We start from the raw sequence: 17,570 nt of genomic DNA on the forward strand, positions 1-17,570 counted from the left end.
GCCACACTTTAATTAAACAAGAAAAGTTGAATGACTAAGTTTATGGGTTAAATTCATCTAAAGAGCAAGCAAAACTCTTTGGTTCTAGTTTACAACAGTGGAAGTTACTCGAAGCAGGAACTAATATTGCAGTATTACAGAAAAGCTGGGACTAAAATTATACTATTACAGAAACACACTTAAACTAACTGGAACTAAAATACAGAACAGCACTAAAACTAACTGCAACTAAAACTACAGTATTGCAGAAAGGCACTAAACTAACTGGAACTAAAATTACAGTATTATGGAAAAGTAGGAACTAAAATTACAATATTACAGAAAAAGAGGAATGAAAATTACTGAAACATTATGTGTTTTCAAAACATTTCATTATGGAAGATGGGTGTTTCTCTGAAGATATTAGTGATTTCTGAATGAACTAGGCATTTAACACAATCCTAATGAATGGTGTATTTTTATCGATGCCTCAAAATGAAGTTTAAAAGCAGTTTTGCTGCATTGTGGAAATGCATTCCCATCATTCCTCTGCTTTATGCTGTTGATATGAAAGAACCACATGAAAGTATCTCCAAGATACTGAATGCAATAAAGTTCCATGACTTTGCATGGAATATTTGTAATCTTAAGATAACTCACTACTAATTACTCACTAGTCTACAGAGAGATTTCATAAAATATTGTTTTTTCTATATTTGTGGGACAGTTGTGCAACATAAAAACATATTGAGAAAAGAGGAGGAATTTTTACAAGGAAGAAGTAACATAAAATATACTGTGTAAGATATGTGCGAAAGAAGGAAGTGGATTCTGCTACCTAAGGGAAGACAGTTGCAAAAGTATAACAGATTTAATAGATACAAAACTGAAAGGAATAATTATCATTGTGCCTCAAATAACAGAACTCCTCAGAGGTGATGTATTTAAATAAATAATAAAAATTTCTGTTTATATTGCAGGATGACCATGCAGTCAGAGGAGTTCACAAGATAGAGAGAATACAAGAAACAGCACTGTATTTTGTATTTAGTAGTCACAGGGGCTCAAACCATGGCCACTGAAAGCCTTTTGGTGTTTATCTGTACCCTTGCACTTGACCACTTGGCTACAGCAGCTTGGCAATCATTTAAAGTAGTTGTGAATGGATTTCCTGGAAGAGCAAAAGAAGATAATTATAAATCTCTGGTATCAACTTTACTGCAATGTTATAAAGATGTGGGCTGCTGAATGAAAATTCATTTTATTCATTTCCCATCTTAGCTTTTTTTCTCAAAATTTGTGATATGTAAGTGATGAGCAAGGATGGGATACTCTCATTGCTGGGAGGTGTTGGTTTTTACTGCTGGAGGGAAAGCAAAATGGAACTATAAGAGAAACTCTCTGGGTGGTAAACATTTTTAAGGAAATTGAATGTACATAATACATTATATATTTGATTAACATATTTTAAAATGAATAAAACTCATTTTTAATATAACATGTATGATTGAATCTCGTTTGAAATTGGTTGTTCATTAAGTTACTAAAATATCAGTATATCTTTCAATGTTGTCAGATGGCACCTGGGATTTCTCCCATCTCCGCATGTGTTCACTGTATCGAGGACAGTACGCTGTCAGGCCCCTAGTGGGGCCCGGCGTTGCCCATACCTCGCCACGTGGAGGCTAGTCGGGTGTGTCCAGTATCACAACAAGTTGCTCTGGCAGGTCCTGCCACCTAGTTTCCTGGGATTTCAGTGGCTAGGACCTAAAAAAAAAATCACGCATTTGACATTAATGCTTAATGGGATTGCTGTTAGGAAATCGCTGGTTGGGGTTGAACGCTAGAGAGATATTAAAAGGCCTAATAGATCGGGCAAAATTTTGATGTTATTAAATTTAGACGTGATGCTATACGCTAAATGAAAGATAATAGTATTAGTTGTCCCCTATTGGTACCCACCATTGCCCACACTTTTCCCAAAGGAAGAAGGTCAGGCACCCAGTAGATTAAAAAAAAAGGGGGGGAGGGGTGTACACTAGAATTTGGCCGAAAGAGATTTACATGAAAGCTGTAGAATTTAGACGTTGATTAGAATTTGGCGGCATTGTTAAGGGGTGTACTTGGTCGGTTTAGTGAGAGAGGGGGAGACTGAAGACTGTTGGAAACAGATAGAAGAATAGGGATGAAAGAGTAGGCATCCCCAAAGAGGTCAGTGGAGACAAGCTCCACCAGGCGAAGTATGGGGGAGGCAGTAATTACAGACCAGTTAGTTTAACTTCTGTTCCGGGTAAAATAATGGAGTCACTGGTTAAAGATGCATTGCAGGATCATCTAGACAAGACTGCAGCAATAATTCAGATACACCATGGGTTTGTTAAGGGAAAGTCTTGTCTGACAAATTTGATTGGTTATTATGATGTGGTTACAAAGGAACTGAATGCAAAAAATAATTCTTATATCATATACTTGGATTTCAGGAAAGCTTTTGACACTGTTGCACATGGAAGACTACTGTACAAATTGGAGCAGAATGGTATTAAGGGTAAGTTGCTACAATGGATAAAAGGATGGTTGAGTGGGAGAAGACAGAGGGTGGTAATCAATGGGTGCTGCTCTTCGTGGACTAATGTTATTAGTGGAGTCCCACAAGATTTGGTGTTGGGTCCACTGTTGTTTTGTGTATTTATCAATGATATTGATGGATACATCAGGCTTAGTATCGAAGTTTGCAGATGATACAAAGGTTGGCAAGGTTGTCAATGATAGTAATGGCAGTGTGTTACTGCAACAGGATCTAGAAAATTTGAGCAGATGGGCTGAGAAGTGGCAACTGAAGTTTAACCTTGAAAAATGCAAAGTACTGCATATGGGTAGAAGTAACCCCAGAGAAATGTACCAACTGTGTGGTACTACACTTAAGGAGGTAGAAAATGAAAAAGACCTGGGAGTAATTGTGCAGTCAGATATGAAGTTTTCTGAGCAATGCAGACAGGCTGCTAGGGCAGGTCATGGGGGTGTTGTTAATGATATATAGGAATTTTGTTAGCAGGAAAAAGGAGGTGATTGTCCCTCTGTATCAGGCCAGGCCAGGCCACGCCTTGAGTACTGCGTGCAGGTTTGGAGGCCTCATTTTAGGATGTAGATTTGCTTGAACGTGTATAGAGAAGGGCAACAAGTTTGGTGAGGGGAATGAAGGGATCCTCTTACCAGGAGAGGCTTAAGTTCTGCAAATTGCAGCAGCTGGAGGCTAGGCACCTGCGAGGTGATCTGATTGAGGTGTATAAGGCCTTGAATGGGTTGAGCACGCTGAATTCTAATGGAATTCTTCCACTTGTTCAGATTACAAACCTAAGGGGGCATAAAGTGAAATTGAGAAAGGACAGATGTAGAATAGATGTTCGGAAATTTGCTTTTAGCCAGCGGGTGGTTAATTGCTGAAACAAACTTCCATCTGTCGTTGTGGAAGTTGATAGGTTAAATAAATTTAAGGAGGAACTTGACAAATATTTAGAGGGTATTGTTTTGTAATTTTTTTTTTTTTTGGCTGATGCTACATAAGCTCATACGCCTGCTTTCTTGCTGCATCACATGCTACTACTACTACTACTAATTGAAATTGGATGAAGTGGCTGGTCATGGGAAGACAGAGAATTCATTGTCATATTCCTGAAATCAGTTAGCAACCTGCTAGGCTTTGTGGCATCATGCATTGTCTTGTTAATAGGCACCATAGTTGTCTGGATACACTGTCATCACAAACAGGTGTACTTGGTTGGCAACAATAGAAATGTAGGCATTCCCATCAAGCCATTGATTAATGGTGATTAGAGAATCCAGGGCATACCACAAAAACAGTCCCCAAACTATTACACCACTGCCTTCATCCTGACATCAGCAGTATGCATCCATATATCATGGCCTCAGGTTTCTTTCTCCAAAGGTAGACATGCCCATCAGCACGATAGAGTTGGAAATGGGATTCATCAGACCAGGTAACAGATTTACACATATCAGTGGTCCAGCATTGGTACTGATGTGCCCATGCAAGGTTCAGTTTGCAGCTTCTTGTGTCTTACAGTGAGCATGGGTACCCATGATGGTCATCAACTGTTTATAGACTATATGAGCCAATGTCCAGCATATAGTCCATGTGGATTTTATTGGTGTTGTGTGAGTCAAGACACATGCACTGCTCACCACAGGCACCGGCCAGATGTGACTGACCCATGTGTGTGACCTTTAGCTGGTTGTTCAACTGATGTTGAGCCAATCAGACTAGACTTGTAACACTGTAGAATGAGTGCACTTAACCACATTGGCTGTTGTCAAGATACTGGCACCTGCATGCCTTGTCCCCCCATGTTTGAAAAGATCTTGACTCCAATCCATTGTTTCTCACAGACACTCAAAAACTGATTGATGTATTTGCAGAGTACAATCTTATATCAGCCATTCCTAACTTTGAGCCTTTACCAGCATCATAAACCAGTCCCTTCTTACACAAGGGAGTATTGCTAATGCAAAGCCAACTCATTGTAAGTACTTCTAGAATGAAGGGGTAAAATTATGTTAGGTAAGTTAGCTTGTAAAAGGTTGAGTTTCAAAGAAAGACAGTTAAAAAGTTCTCAGTGATTTGTTGAGTTGGGAGAGTGATAGAGTCAACAAACAGATTTGACAGAATAAAGACAAAGGTTTTAAGTTGGACATGGAAGAATTCCCATATCAGGATGGCTGTGATAAGGGATATCACAGCAGACATATGCACATGTACCACCTTTAAATTGGGGGGAATCATAGAACAAATAATTAAGACAAATAAGCTGAGTGATAGTTAAGACAACAGATAATTAAAATTATCAGGAAAAGTATGTGGGTGACTTCCCAGATTGTAGATAGAGAAGATGGAACTGGAATCTCATATATTTTTGAAACGAATTAAGAAGTGTTTGGAAGGTTTAGATCTTTTTCCAAATTAGTTGCATTTGTTTTGACTATCCATGTTGCATTGATGTAATTATGGTAAGGGACATAAGTGCATTGATGAAAATTTTGGATATCATGTGCAAACTGCTAGAGTATATTCATCCAATTCCTTGAAATAGTGTTGCCTCAATAGCTCCCCCATTCTAATCAGGCTCAACTGACAGAATAGAGACAGCAAGATTCTAACACATCTGATCCAGATGCCTCCTAGAGTGTTGCCATTAGGTTCAGTTTTGTGAATTATCTAGGAGCTGGCTTGTGGTAACTGTTTTAAAGCTGTTTCAAAATGCAAAGAATATTGGATCTCACCATAATGCTTATCATGACCTCAAAAAACATGCCATGTACTGCAGGACAACAGATCTGGAGATGCCAGATCTTGCTCCATATACAAATAATTTTATTATTTTTCATGAAGTGGTGAAAACATGGTTTTCACCACTTCATGTCTTTATTAAACAGAGCAGAGTCATTTACCACTTCGTATGGCCTATTGTCGCAGAGAATTGATCATTCTTCTGTATGGTATGGACACTAAGTCCCAAGCCCTGCTTACATTAGATCACACTTGGATGTTCCCCTTAAAGATTCTGGGTGTGATACTTTTGGACCTTGCACACAGGGGTTACAAACAGTCCCACCAGCCTGAAGGTGCAGACAGAGGATTTGGTTGTCACAGAATGATAGTTCAGTTTAGTATACTTGATTCACAAGCAGGACCTTGAATCAGTTCCATCAGCATTTTAGAATCCCAAGTTGACAGCTTTGCCTACTATCACTGGAAGGATGTCCAACAACAGACCACACTGACCAAATTGAGAACAAATTAATTTTCAAATCTATTAAAAAAAAGAGAGCTGCTGATAATGTTACTCACTGGCATTCACCTTGCAATGCAACAATACCATAAAGAAGTTTTTATGTGGATGAATGAATTCATCTAATGCTCACTTTCTTTTAGTGAGATGTCCAGTTATCCAACAAGATGAAGTGGGATACCAAAGAGTTTTTTTTTTTTTTTTTTTAAACTGCCATTTTATTTAAAAGTTACATTAAAATTTTATGTCACATAGAAATTCAAATTCTGTGTGACATAATTTTGTTGTATATTGTTTTTTTTTTTTTTTTTTTTTTTTTTTCAATCTTCAATCATTGCTACTGTTTAGATTAAAACACTTATAATATCTTGTATCCATTACATTGTTTTATAGGTAAGATTATATGAATTGTAGTATATGAATAACATTTCAGGTTAAAAGCATTTAAAGAACACAACACAATGGGCCAATTTTTTGGGGTTTAAAAAGTTGGAATAACTTGTGGGGAAAACCCCACTACTCCCTCTGCTTGAGATTAGCAAATTACAGCCTCAGTTGAAGAGGACTTTAGAAAATCCTTCAGTTGTTGCTGGGACACAAACGCAGACCTCTCCAAACATGAGAGGGTGCTGACTCTCTTTACAAATTGCAGCTGTGAATTACAGGCTCTCTAAAAAAGCAATGTGTTTGCCATTTTATTTACTTAATTGTTATATTATATTGTACTTTATAAGTAGCCTTATAGCTCTAGTTACACAGTTTATTTTTATTTTAGAGTTTTTGCAGGTTACTACTTAATATACATAAAACCCTTGTTTTGTTTCAATCTTGCAGTCATTGTGTTCGTATAGGGAGTAGTAGGGAATTCAAATTTTTTAATTGTGGTAAATAGGTAGCTCTACGTAAAACTAGATAGCATAATATATATCACTGCATTTAGGATTCTATTAGATAGTGTAGTATTGATAATTAATTGATTAAATTTATTGATCTTATTAATTTTCAATATCATTCCCCAGACTATAGCAGCAAAGCAATGGGCACAAAGTGGCAGGAGTCCTGTGGCTCGGGGGAGAACTGAGGAGGGTAATTCTCCAACACATCACAGCCTATAAAAATGTGCAACTTGTAAAATGTTTGCAGAACATAACATGATCTAGCCAAGGAGGATGTCTTTGTAAGGTTTCCAGACGTCCTTTGTTTCAAAAGACAATCCTTTATTTTAGCCAAACTGTCCTTTTCCTTTATTGAAATGAGAAAGGACGCAATTTGTCCTTTATTTTCATTTTTCAATGCCTGTGACTCGTAATGGCAGTGGCAAATTCCCACGCATGTGTAGGAGGCATACGCTTTGGACCCCACATGTGCAAGGTCCCCCAAACTGACAAAAAAATTACAATTTCATTTCAAAGCTTTAAGAGGGGATATGCTAAAAAAAAACCCTCAAATGCAAAATCTGCCATTGAGAAATGAATCATAAAGAGATTCTTTATGATTCAGATAAGTGGGAAGTATTTAAGAAATTAATTGTGGAAGCTACTAGGCTTTTCATAATGATTAAGAAATATTGTTCAAAGTTTAGGCCTAAATGGATGTCAGATGAACTAATGAGACTCATGGCAGAGAAGAAAAATGCATGGGATGCATATAAATTATCAGGCGACACAGTAGTCTATGGCATATATAAGCTAGTCTGTAATCAGGTCACAAAGAAGATTACGAGAAATCTTTGGCAAAGAATGCTAAGAAAAATAGCAAGGACTTCTTTACTTATATGAACTGTAAAAGGAAGGGGATGAATCAGATTGGTCCACTTGACATCTGTGGTTTGGCTGTTGATGATCCTGCTCAGATAGCTGATAATCTGAATGAGTATTTTGCATTTACATTCACACATGAGGAGTTAAGGGAGAAAAATGCCAGAATTTTTTCAAACTGTTACAGGGTGCTTAATGATTTTGTAATAACTGAGAGCAAAGTGGAGGAACAATTGTTGAAGTTAAACATAAGAAAGGAACCTGCGGTTGATGGGATATATTCAGTTATATTAAAGGAGGCGGCAGAGGAACTAAGCAAACCCTTAGCTATAATTATGAGAACATCCTTGGACTTGGAGGAAGTCCCCATAAGACTGGAGATGTACAAATGTATTTCCAATTCAGAAAAGGGGATCTAAGGGTGACACAAACAATTAGAGACCAGTTAGTTTAACTTCTGTTCCAGGTAAAATAATGGAGTTACTGGTTAAAGGTGCATTGCAGGATCATCTAGACAAGACTGCAGCAATAATTCAGACACAGCATGGGTTTGTTAAGGGGAAGTCTTGTCTGAGCAATTTGATTGGATTCTATGACGTGTCACAAAGTAACTAGATGCAAAAAATAATTTTCATATATACTTGGATTTCAGGAAAACTTTTGACACTGTTGCACATGGAAGATTACTGTACAAATTGGAGCATTATAGTATTAATGGTAAGTTGTTACAATGAATAAAAGGGTGGTTGAGTGGGAGAAGACAGAAAGTGGTAATCAATGGACACTGCTCTTTGCAGACTAATGTTATTAGTGGGATCCCACAGGGTTTGGTGTTGGACCCACTGTTATTTTGTATATTTCTCAATTTGATGAAGGTATATCAGGCTTAGTGTTGAAGTTTTCAGATGGTACAAAGGTTGGCAGGTTTGTTAATGCAGTAATGGCAGTGTGCTACTGCAACAGGAACTAGAAAATTTGGGCAGATCGGCTGAGAAGTGATGACAACTGAAGTTTAACATTGACAAATGCAAAGTACTGCATATGGGTAGAAGTAACCCCAGAGGAATGTACCAACTGTGTGGTACTACACTTAGGTTGGTAGAAAATGAAAAAGGCATGGGAAATTTGGGCAGATCGGCTGAGAAGTGATGACAACTGAAGTTTAACATTGACAAATGCAAAGTACTGCATATGGGTAGAAGTAACCCCAGAGGAATGTACCAACTGTGTGGTACTACACTTAGGTTGGTAGAAAATGAAAAAGGCGTGGGAGTGATTGTGCAGTCAGATATGAGTTTTTCTGAGCAATGCAGACAGGTTGCCAAAGCAGGTCATGAGATATTGTCAATGATATACAGGAATTTTGCTAGCAGGGAAAATGAGGTGATTATCCCTTTGTATAAGGCAATAGTCGGGCCATTGCCTTATACAAAGTATAGGTCTGGAGGCCTCATTTTAGGAAGGATGTAGATTTGCTTGAGCGTCTACAGAGAAGGACAACAAGGTTGGTGAGGGGAACGAAGGGATCCTCTTACTAAGAAAGTCTTGAGTTCAGCAATTGCAGCGGTTGGAGACTAGGCACTGTGAGGTGATCTGATTGAGGTGTATAAGGTCTTGAGCACACTGAATTCTTCCACCTGCTCAAAAATACGAACCGAAGGGGGCATAAATTCAAGTTGTGGAATAGATGTGTGGAAATTTGCCTTCAGCCAGCATGTGGTTAATTGATAGAACAACAACAGACAGAAGCTTGTTCCAGGTCTCCCTGAAACAAGCTTCTATCTGTTGTTGTTGAAGTTGATAGCTTAAATAAATTCAAGGAGGAACTTGACAAACTTTTAGAGGGAATGGTTGTGTGAAATTGTGTTTTTTTTTTTTTTTTTTTTTTTTTTTTTTTTTGGCTGATGCTACATAAGCTCATACACTTGCTTCCTTGCATCACATGCCTCTATTACTACTACTACTATGTGAATATTGATGGGTTGGCAGACACATTCTATTTTTTGTATTTTAAAATCTGTTCTTCCTAGCCTAATTACTTGTGAAACATTAGACAAAACGAATTACCTAGGATATTGTTAATTGTAAATAATTTTGAAATATTTTTTTTAAAATTTTTTAACCCTTAGTAACATTAGACTAAATTTAAACTAAATGTTTCAATGAAACATTGTTTCACTAAAATAAAGAAATAAATAGCAGTCTGCTGATATTATTCTTTCTTAGTATAATAAAGTTTTTGATATCATTTAATTTTTTACTTGGAACTGAAAGTAATGTGAATAAAATCAAAGTAACATTTTTCAGCATATTTTAAAAGATTTATGTTATTACTCATGAGCCTTATAAAGATGAATTTCGGTGTAATGTCAGAAATTACATTTTCATAATTGTGATGAACATCTTTGCAAACATTATTCATAAAGTTTCGATAGATATTTTTTTGGAGCTTATTTGAAAAAATACCTTAATCTAAAGTGTGACAAATTAATGATCTACAATTTAAACTCTGTATCATATTTTTCAGTAATATTGTGCCTGTAGAATAAATAAATAAATGAATCCACGAGGATCATTATTACAAATTTTATATTCATGAAAATGTAACCGATATCTTTCTTTAATTTTTAGGGTGAGAAAGGAACAATGGGAATAACAGGAGATTCTGGGCCTCCTGGAGAAAAGGTATTGGCATATGATTGTATTTTTGAAATATTTATTTTGAAAGAAAAAAAAATAGTAGTGGTAATTTGCATATTGATATTTATTTTTATCCATTCAATTTCATAATGTTTTTGTGATATAAATTTTATCAGAAATACACAGATTTTCCAAAATACAGAAATATGATGTAACCTAAAAGCTTAAAAAATTATGAAAAAGGTGTCACCCTACAAGAAACTAATAATTAAAGTGTGAACCAGAACTTAATGTACAAAATAGGGAGGAGATGAGATTAAGCTGTTATTTTTTTAATTGGGGAAAAAAAAAAAAAAAAATTTAATGGTGTTCTGGAAATACTGAGGTTGATTGCATAATCAGAAAATGGTACATTCCTGAGCTACAGCCTGGTGCCAGACCACAGTTACCAGGTGTCCTGTTTTATGTAGGTTTCCCTTGTGCACAACCATATTTTCCCATATTCCAATATTGCACTCAGATGTCCCGAGAATAGAAAACATAACACATTTTAAAATTATTATTGCTGTACATGATGGTCTGCCATGCTGCATTTAGGTAAAGCTGTGTTTATTGATTGTCTGCTGCCATTCCTGGTGATTATGAAATAGGTACCAAATGAAATTGCTTCCTCTCTATATAATTCCTCTTATTTAACCTTTCCATAATTCTTAATCAGATTCACAAACAGCACAGCCATGCTCCGTGTTCATTTCACAGTTAATGCAAGTCTCAAGCAGACAATGAGATTCTCTCTATTAAATATCCATTTCTTACAGTGATGTTGGATATGATCTATTGGGTAGACTGCCAGTTTTGTGAACACTAGATCAAGCATTTGTGTAATAGGCTGGTCACTCACATTGCTGAATACATCAGGGCTACCCAAAGGGGCAGTGTCTCCCCAACACTACTAAGGCCACCCAAAGGGCCAGAGTTATTCAGTTGGTGAGAGTGACATGTGGTTTTCTACAGCATCTATAAGGGCCACATATTTAGATTCAGTAGTAGTTCAAAAATACTCTATATAGTACATAACTATTCTCAGGGAGAATTCCTGGAAGTCTGGATAATCCAACAAGCCCAGCTGCATTGGATTATCTTTCTGAACTTTAAATGCTGTCCAATTTGGCACACCAGATCTGGATTTGCCCATGCTGATGCCTCTACCCACTCCAACCTTCAAGAATGGCTAACAGTGGAAGATTGCAACACATTCAGGAAGATAGACTATCAAGGTAGGCTGTAGCTGTACCAGAGGATATTAGCACTCACAACACAAGATCCCATCAACCCCCCCCCTATTACACACAAGATCCCAGCTCATTCAGAACAGATGTTCATAACAAGGCTGGGATTTTCCCCTCCATCTAAGCCAGAAGAGAGAGAGAGAGAAAATGAGAATGGAACCTCTCAGGGTAGAGAGGTATAGCTCATTACCACACCTTGAATCAGAGCCCACAACTACTTCATAAGGCCACCACCACCACCAGTTCAGGTTATTCACTGAGAAGTGAATAATCTACAGTCTCAAGGTCTTCTACTGATATACTGTCTCAAGTCTTCTTTATTTTCTTGAACTCACTTCACAAATCTGCTGTTGAAAACTGTGACAATCCAGCCATAATGTATGGTTGCTTCCCCCCCCCCCACATATGGCACCTCCATAGCCAGGTGGGCAGGAGTAGCAGCAGTGCGTAGCACACGCTTCTTGATTAGACCGGGGTTCGAGCCCGTGATCCACCAAATATGGAGGATGCGGAAAGGTCAGGGAATGACCACTCCATATCCCCGGAGCAATATGGCCTTAGTTGCTAATGCTCCTAAAAACCAAATAACAACAATAACATACATATATACACATATATATATATATATGACTTTGCATGACACTGTGAAGTATTCTTGCCTGGTCACATTTAGAGTAAATGTACCTTTGGCAAGTTGCAGTTACTGTCCTTTTTGAATCTTGCTTTTGAACATTGATGAATCTAGAGTTTACACAGTGACATGCTGGTAAATTTTTAACAACTGGCTTTAAAAAAAAAAAAAATCAAGGCCAAAAATATGTGTGTATATATTTATTGTAAATTTTACTGATTTACAACAATTTGGAATACAAAAATTTCAAACAGTATTAAAATTTTCATTTTTTTATTGTAATTTCCATAAAGTCAATTGATTCTCACTAAATGTTTTTATTGTTCAGTTACTTTCACCAAGCTCTTGTATCTGTAGCCAATCTATGGTTGCAATTTAAACATGATTTGACAAAAGTAGTTGAGTCTGCGAACTCTTTTTCCCAATAAATTTATGATTATTAAATCCGATATGTGATGATATCGCAATGATAAATATATCACGTCAATTCTAGAAACACGAAATCTTTGACAGCCATCAATCATGGATATGTCATTACTTTAAGAAGAAGCAGTCCGGGCAAAATTAAGTGGATGTTTGTTGGAAATAATATTCCTATAAAATTGCTAGTGGAGATAATCCCTATAAAGGCTGCCATTACAGGAAAATAAAGCACATATATACCGAATAAGCACACCCTGGCTCGATTTTCCTTGTTTATAGCCATTGTCGGTTTAACAAATAGCTTGCAAAATTCTTGAAAATTTAATAATTGGCTCGTGCAAGCTGGCACCAGCACACCACTGAGTTTACATTAATGGCTAGAAATACAGAGAAAGCTGCATCATTTACAGCCATTAATAACAGCATGCATGAAAACTCTGTCTGGCTGTGTCTCCCATTTTCTCTCTCTCTCTCTCTCTCTCTCTCTCTCTCTCTATATATATAAAAGGAGGTCCCCACAAACTGCAGATGTGCAAATGCATCCCCAATTCACAAAGTGGGATCAAAGGGTGGCACAAGTATTTACAGACCTGTTAGTTTAACATCTGTTCTGGGGAAAGTAACAGAATCACTAGTTAAAATAAACAGTGCAGGATCATCTAGACAAGACTGCAATTATAGTAAAGATGCAGCATGTGTTTGTAAAGGGGAAGTACTTTTTATCTTGCCTGACAAAGTTTGATTGGATACTACAATGTGGTCACAAATGAACTGGATGCAAAAAAATCATTTTGATGTCATATACTTGGATTTAAGGAATGGTTTTGATAGTGTTGCCCACAAAGGACTGCTATAACGAATTGGAGCAGTATGGCATTAAGGAAAAGTTGCTGCTATGGATAAAAGGATGGTTGAGTTGGAGAAGACAGAGGGTGGTGATCAATTGACACCTGTGGAATAATATTATTAGTGGAGTGCTTCAGGTTTTGGTGTTGGGACCATTCTTGTTTTCTATATTAATCAGTGATGCTCTTGAAGGTATAACAGGCTTAATGTCCAAATTTGTAGGTGATACAAAGGTTGGTAGGGTTGTTAATGAGAGTACCAATGGTATGCTGCTGCAACAGGATCTAGAAAAGTTGACAGATGTGCCGAGAGGTGACAACTGAAGTTTGACATTGACAAATGCAAAGTTCTGCATATGGGTAGCAATAACCCCAGAGTGATGTACCAACTGTGCTGTACTATAATCAGGGTAGAGGAGAATGAAAAAGATCTGGTGGAAATTAGCATTAGCAATGTACATAATGCAAGAAAGCAAGCTTATATAGCATCAGCCAAAAAAAAAAAAAAAAAAAAACCTTATTTCACCCATCCACTCGCTCCAAATGTTTGTCAAGTTTTGCCTTGAATCTATTTAAGATATCAACTTCTACAATGACAGATGGAAGTTTGTTCCAGCAATCAACCACCTGCTGGTTAAAGGCAAACTTCCACACATCTATCCTACAACCATCTTTCCTCAATTAGAATTTATGCCCTCTCAGGCTATTATTCTGAGCAAGAGGAAGAATCCCATCTTTGAATGGTTTGCAGGCTTTGAATGGTTTGAGCAAGCTCAATTGTGCAGTCAGATATGAAGTTTTCAGATCAGTACAGACAGGCTGCCAGAGAAGCTCATATGATATTTAGTGATATTTGTCAGTGATATTTAGGAACTTTGCTAGCAAGGATAAGGAGGTGATTATCACTTTGTATATAAGGCAATGGCCTGAACATTGCCTTATATACAAAGGCCATATCTTGAGTACTGCATACAGAGCTGGAGGTTTCATTTTATTTTGGCCATGCTGGAATGGGTATAGAGAAGGGCAACAAGATTGTTGAGGGGGAACAAAGGGATGCTATTACTAAGGAGGGCTTAAGTTCTGTAAATGTGGTGTCAGGGGACTAGGCACCTGCAAGGTGATCTGATTGAGGTGTGGCATTAGTGTATATACAAGGCTTTGAATGGTTTGAGCAAGCTCAGTGCTGATGGGATTTTTCCTCTTGCTCAGATCACGCACTTGAGGGAGCATAAATTAAAATTGAAGAATAAATGTGTGGAAATTTCCCTTCACCCAGTGAGTGGTTGATTGCTGGAATAAACTTTGATCTGTCTTTGCTGAAGTTGATAGCTTAACTAGATTCAAGGAACAACTGGACAAACATTTGGAACAAATATATAGGTGAAATGAAAAGTATTTTTTATTTTTTATTTTTTTTTTTTTTTTGCTGATTTTCTATAAGCTTGGGGTCTTGCATCATATGCCAAAGCTAATGCTAACACAGTCACGCCCTCATTTTTTGTTTTCACTGATCTTACGTCACACTAAACTGACTCACCATTATTAACTGTTTGCACTACCTTAGATCTTATGTGCTTCTTAGTTAAGAAGCACATAAAATCCCCTCCTCCCATGTCTTGTCTGGCCTTTCTGTTCACATTGTACTCCCCGTATTCAAATCTTGAATCCCTTATACCTGAATGACACCATAGCCCTTGAATTCCCACAATGTCTGAATTTTGTGATTTTATCAGTACTGAAAATTCGTCAAAATTATTTACTGAGATTCTATCATTTGTGTACATACAAGTACCTGCATATGTTTTTCCTTTTATTAAAAACAGATGCAGGTACTTGCTTGTTCCACGAAGTTCCCCAGCAATGCTTTAAATTCCTGACCGTATGCTTTACTGACTGCTGCATGTTTTAATCGAAGCAAGAATTTTTCACCTCTGTCTGTGGCTACTGTTAATCTATTAGTCTGTGCATCTCCCCTGCCCCAGGATAGCAGTTTTCTGATCCAGCTAACACTGCCTCGAAAACAGAAAATTTTCTTGCAGCCCTTCTATTTAAGTCTAACCCATCTGTAGTCTCATTTCTCCCTGTTAACAAGCACAAACCACTCTGAGAAAAATCCTACCTACCTCTTAAGACTTGCACAATCTCTCCAGGGCCAAATTGATTGATGAAGCTCTTAGCTCTCATCATGTAACCCCCTTCCACACTGTCATGTCTGCTCAGGATTGCAGACACTCAGTTTCAATCCTGACTTTCAACTTTTTCTCAACATTGCAGTAACATTTACAGTAATATCATAACATTAATAATAACTAGGGGGTTCCACTTACTGTTCACTTTGCTTGCCAACCTTTGCACACACTTTTCTACATAAAATGTAGGGGTATGACAGAGTAAGTCAAATATTTTCTACATAAAAGACACACCTGTCAAAATGCACTATCGATATCTAATCAGGAAATGACCTATGTAATTATTTGCCTTTGCATTTGTGAGATATAAGACAAGACTGAGTTTTAGAAGGACTGAAATCAACTAAGTTGTCTTTGCCCCACTGGAGAATTACCTGGAGATCGGCATTTAAGGAATTGGTAGCAGATATTCGAGAAGTTGAAGCTGGTTGAGCAGGGCAAGGTTTCTCAAAATGGAAAGTGGAATGCAATATGCTATCATCGGCAAAACTATGGATAGGATTTCCAGTCAATGGAAGAAAGTAATTAATATACAAGAGGAAAAGAGTGGAGAAAAGAACTGAATCTTGGAGGACCCCAGCATTAGTGGAGAACTTAGAGCGAGAGCCATCTACCATCACCCTCAGTAAGCGATCAGAGAGAGAAAACTGGATAACCAATTACAAAAAACAATTGGCAAACCATAAGGCGGGAGTGTGTTTAGAAGACCTTTATACCAAACATGATCAAAAGCCTTTGAGATGTCAAGAGCAACTGCTTGTGTTTCATCAAACTTTTCCATTGAATTTGTCCATAAATGAGTAACATAAGCGAGAATATCACCAGTGGATCGACACTGATGGAATCCATACTGGCGATCGTTGATCAGACGGAAGGTTTCTAGGTAGTTTAAGAGTTGACAGTTAATTGATTTCTCCATTACTTTAGAAAGAGTAGAAGTAATTGCATTGGGATAATTGGATGGCAGGGATTTGTCACCCTTTTTAGGAACTGGCTGGATATGAGCAAATTTCCAAGCAGAAGGAAAAATACCTTTGGAATAAGAAAGTTAAAAAAAAGGATTTCCATCAAAAGGATTCATCAAAATCCTTTTGATGGAAGACCACAGGAGGCATTGAATGTAGTGTGTTGGGAATGGTGGGAGGTGTTTTACCAAGATCATTAATACAACAGTTAAAAGAAAAATGGGATGCTAGCAGGTCAGCTTTATCCTTGGCTGAAGTGACAACAGAACCATCTGGTTTTGACAGAAGTGGGAGCAGAGATGGGCAAAAGTTGCGGCCAATAGCTTTGGCAAGAGACCAGAATGCTCAGCTACCATTAGAGCAACAAGCAAGTTTTCTGCTCTAACCTGTTCAAAATCTAGTTTGGACTGATTAATAACTGCTTTACAATTGTTGCAAGCTTTGGTGTAGGCAGAAAATGAAACTGAAGAATTGGAAACAAGCCAATTACGATATGAAACATTCTTCTCTTGAACAGCCTTAGCACATTTATTGGAAAACCAAGGTTTAGATAAATGACGAAATTTTAAAGTGGGGTGTGGAATATAGGATTCCATTCCTACAAGGCCGACCGGGCTAGTCGGGTGGGTAAAGTGCCTGCCTGGCAACCCAAAGGTTGTGGGTTTGAATCCCGCCTCGGGCTTGGATCAGAGTTGTGCAAAAACCTTGGGAGATGCATTATGGCCACAGAAGCTGATGTGCCAACAACTAACAAAAAAAAAAAAAAAAAAAAAATCCTACAAGAATAATTTCACTGACTTGATCTGACCAAACGTTGACATCAGAAGTTTTGAAACAGTAATCCAACCAAGGAAAAGAAGAAAAGAAATCTCGCAGGTCATCCCATTTTGCATTCTTGTAATGCCAAACAATACAAGGTTGGGAGTAGCCATGAGATAAAGGCTCCATTGGAGAAGAGACAATCACCAAGTTGTGATTTGAGGTGCTTAAAGGACCACTCACTTCGACTGTGTACTTAGAAGGGTTGTTTGTTAGAAAAAGATCA

General features: G+C 37.5%; 1 protein-coding gene across 1 annotated transcript in view; it reads left to right on the forward strand.

Moving 5' to 3' along the window:
* Positions 1-17,570, forward strand: part of LOC150089465 (uncharacterized) — a 1,372,165-nt gene that overhangs the window by 851,515 nt on the left and 503,080 nt on the right. Inside the window, exon 38 of the mRNA XM_090389992.1 lies at positions 10,172-10,225. Coding sequence (XP_090246118.1) covers positions 10,172-10,225 — 54 coding nt within the window. The remainder of the gene's footprint in view (positions 1-10,171; positions 10,226-17,570) is intronic.

Source organism: Mastigoproctus giganteus, chromosome 2 (assembly GCF_048544385.1).
Source record: "Mastigoproctus giganteus isolate SK-2022 chromosome 2, ASM4854438v1, whole genome shotgun sequence".
Lineage (NCBI taxonomy): Eukaryota > Metazoa > Arthropoda > Arachnida > Uropygi > Thelyphonidae > Mastigoproctus > Mastigoproctus giganteus.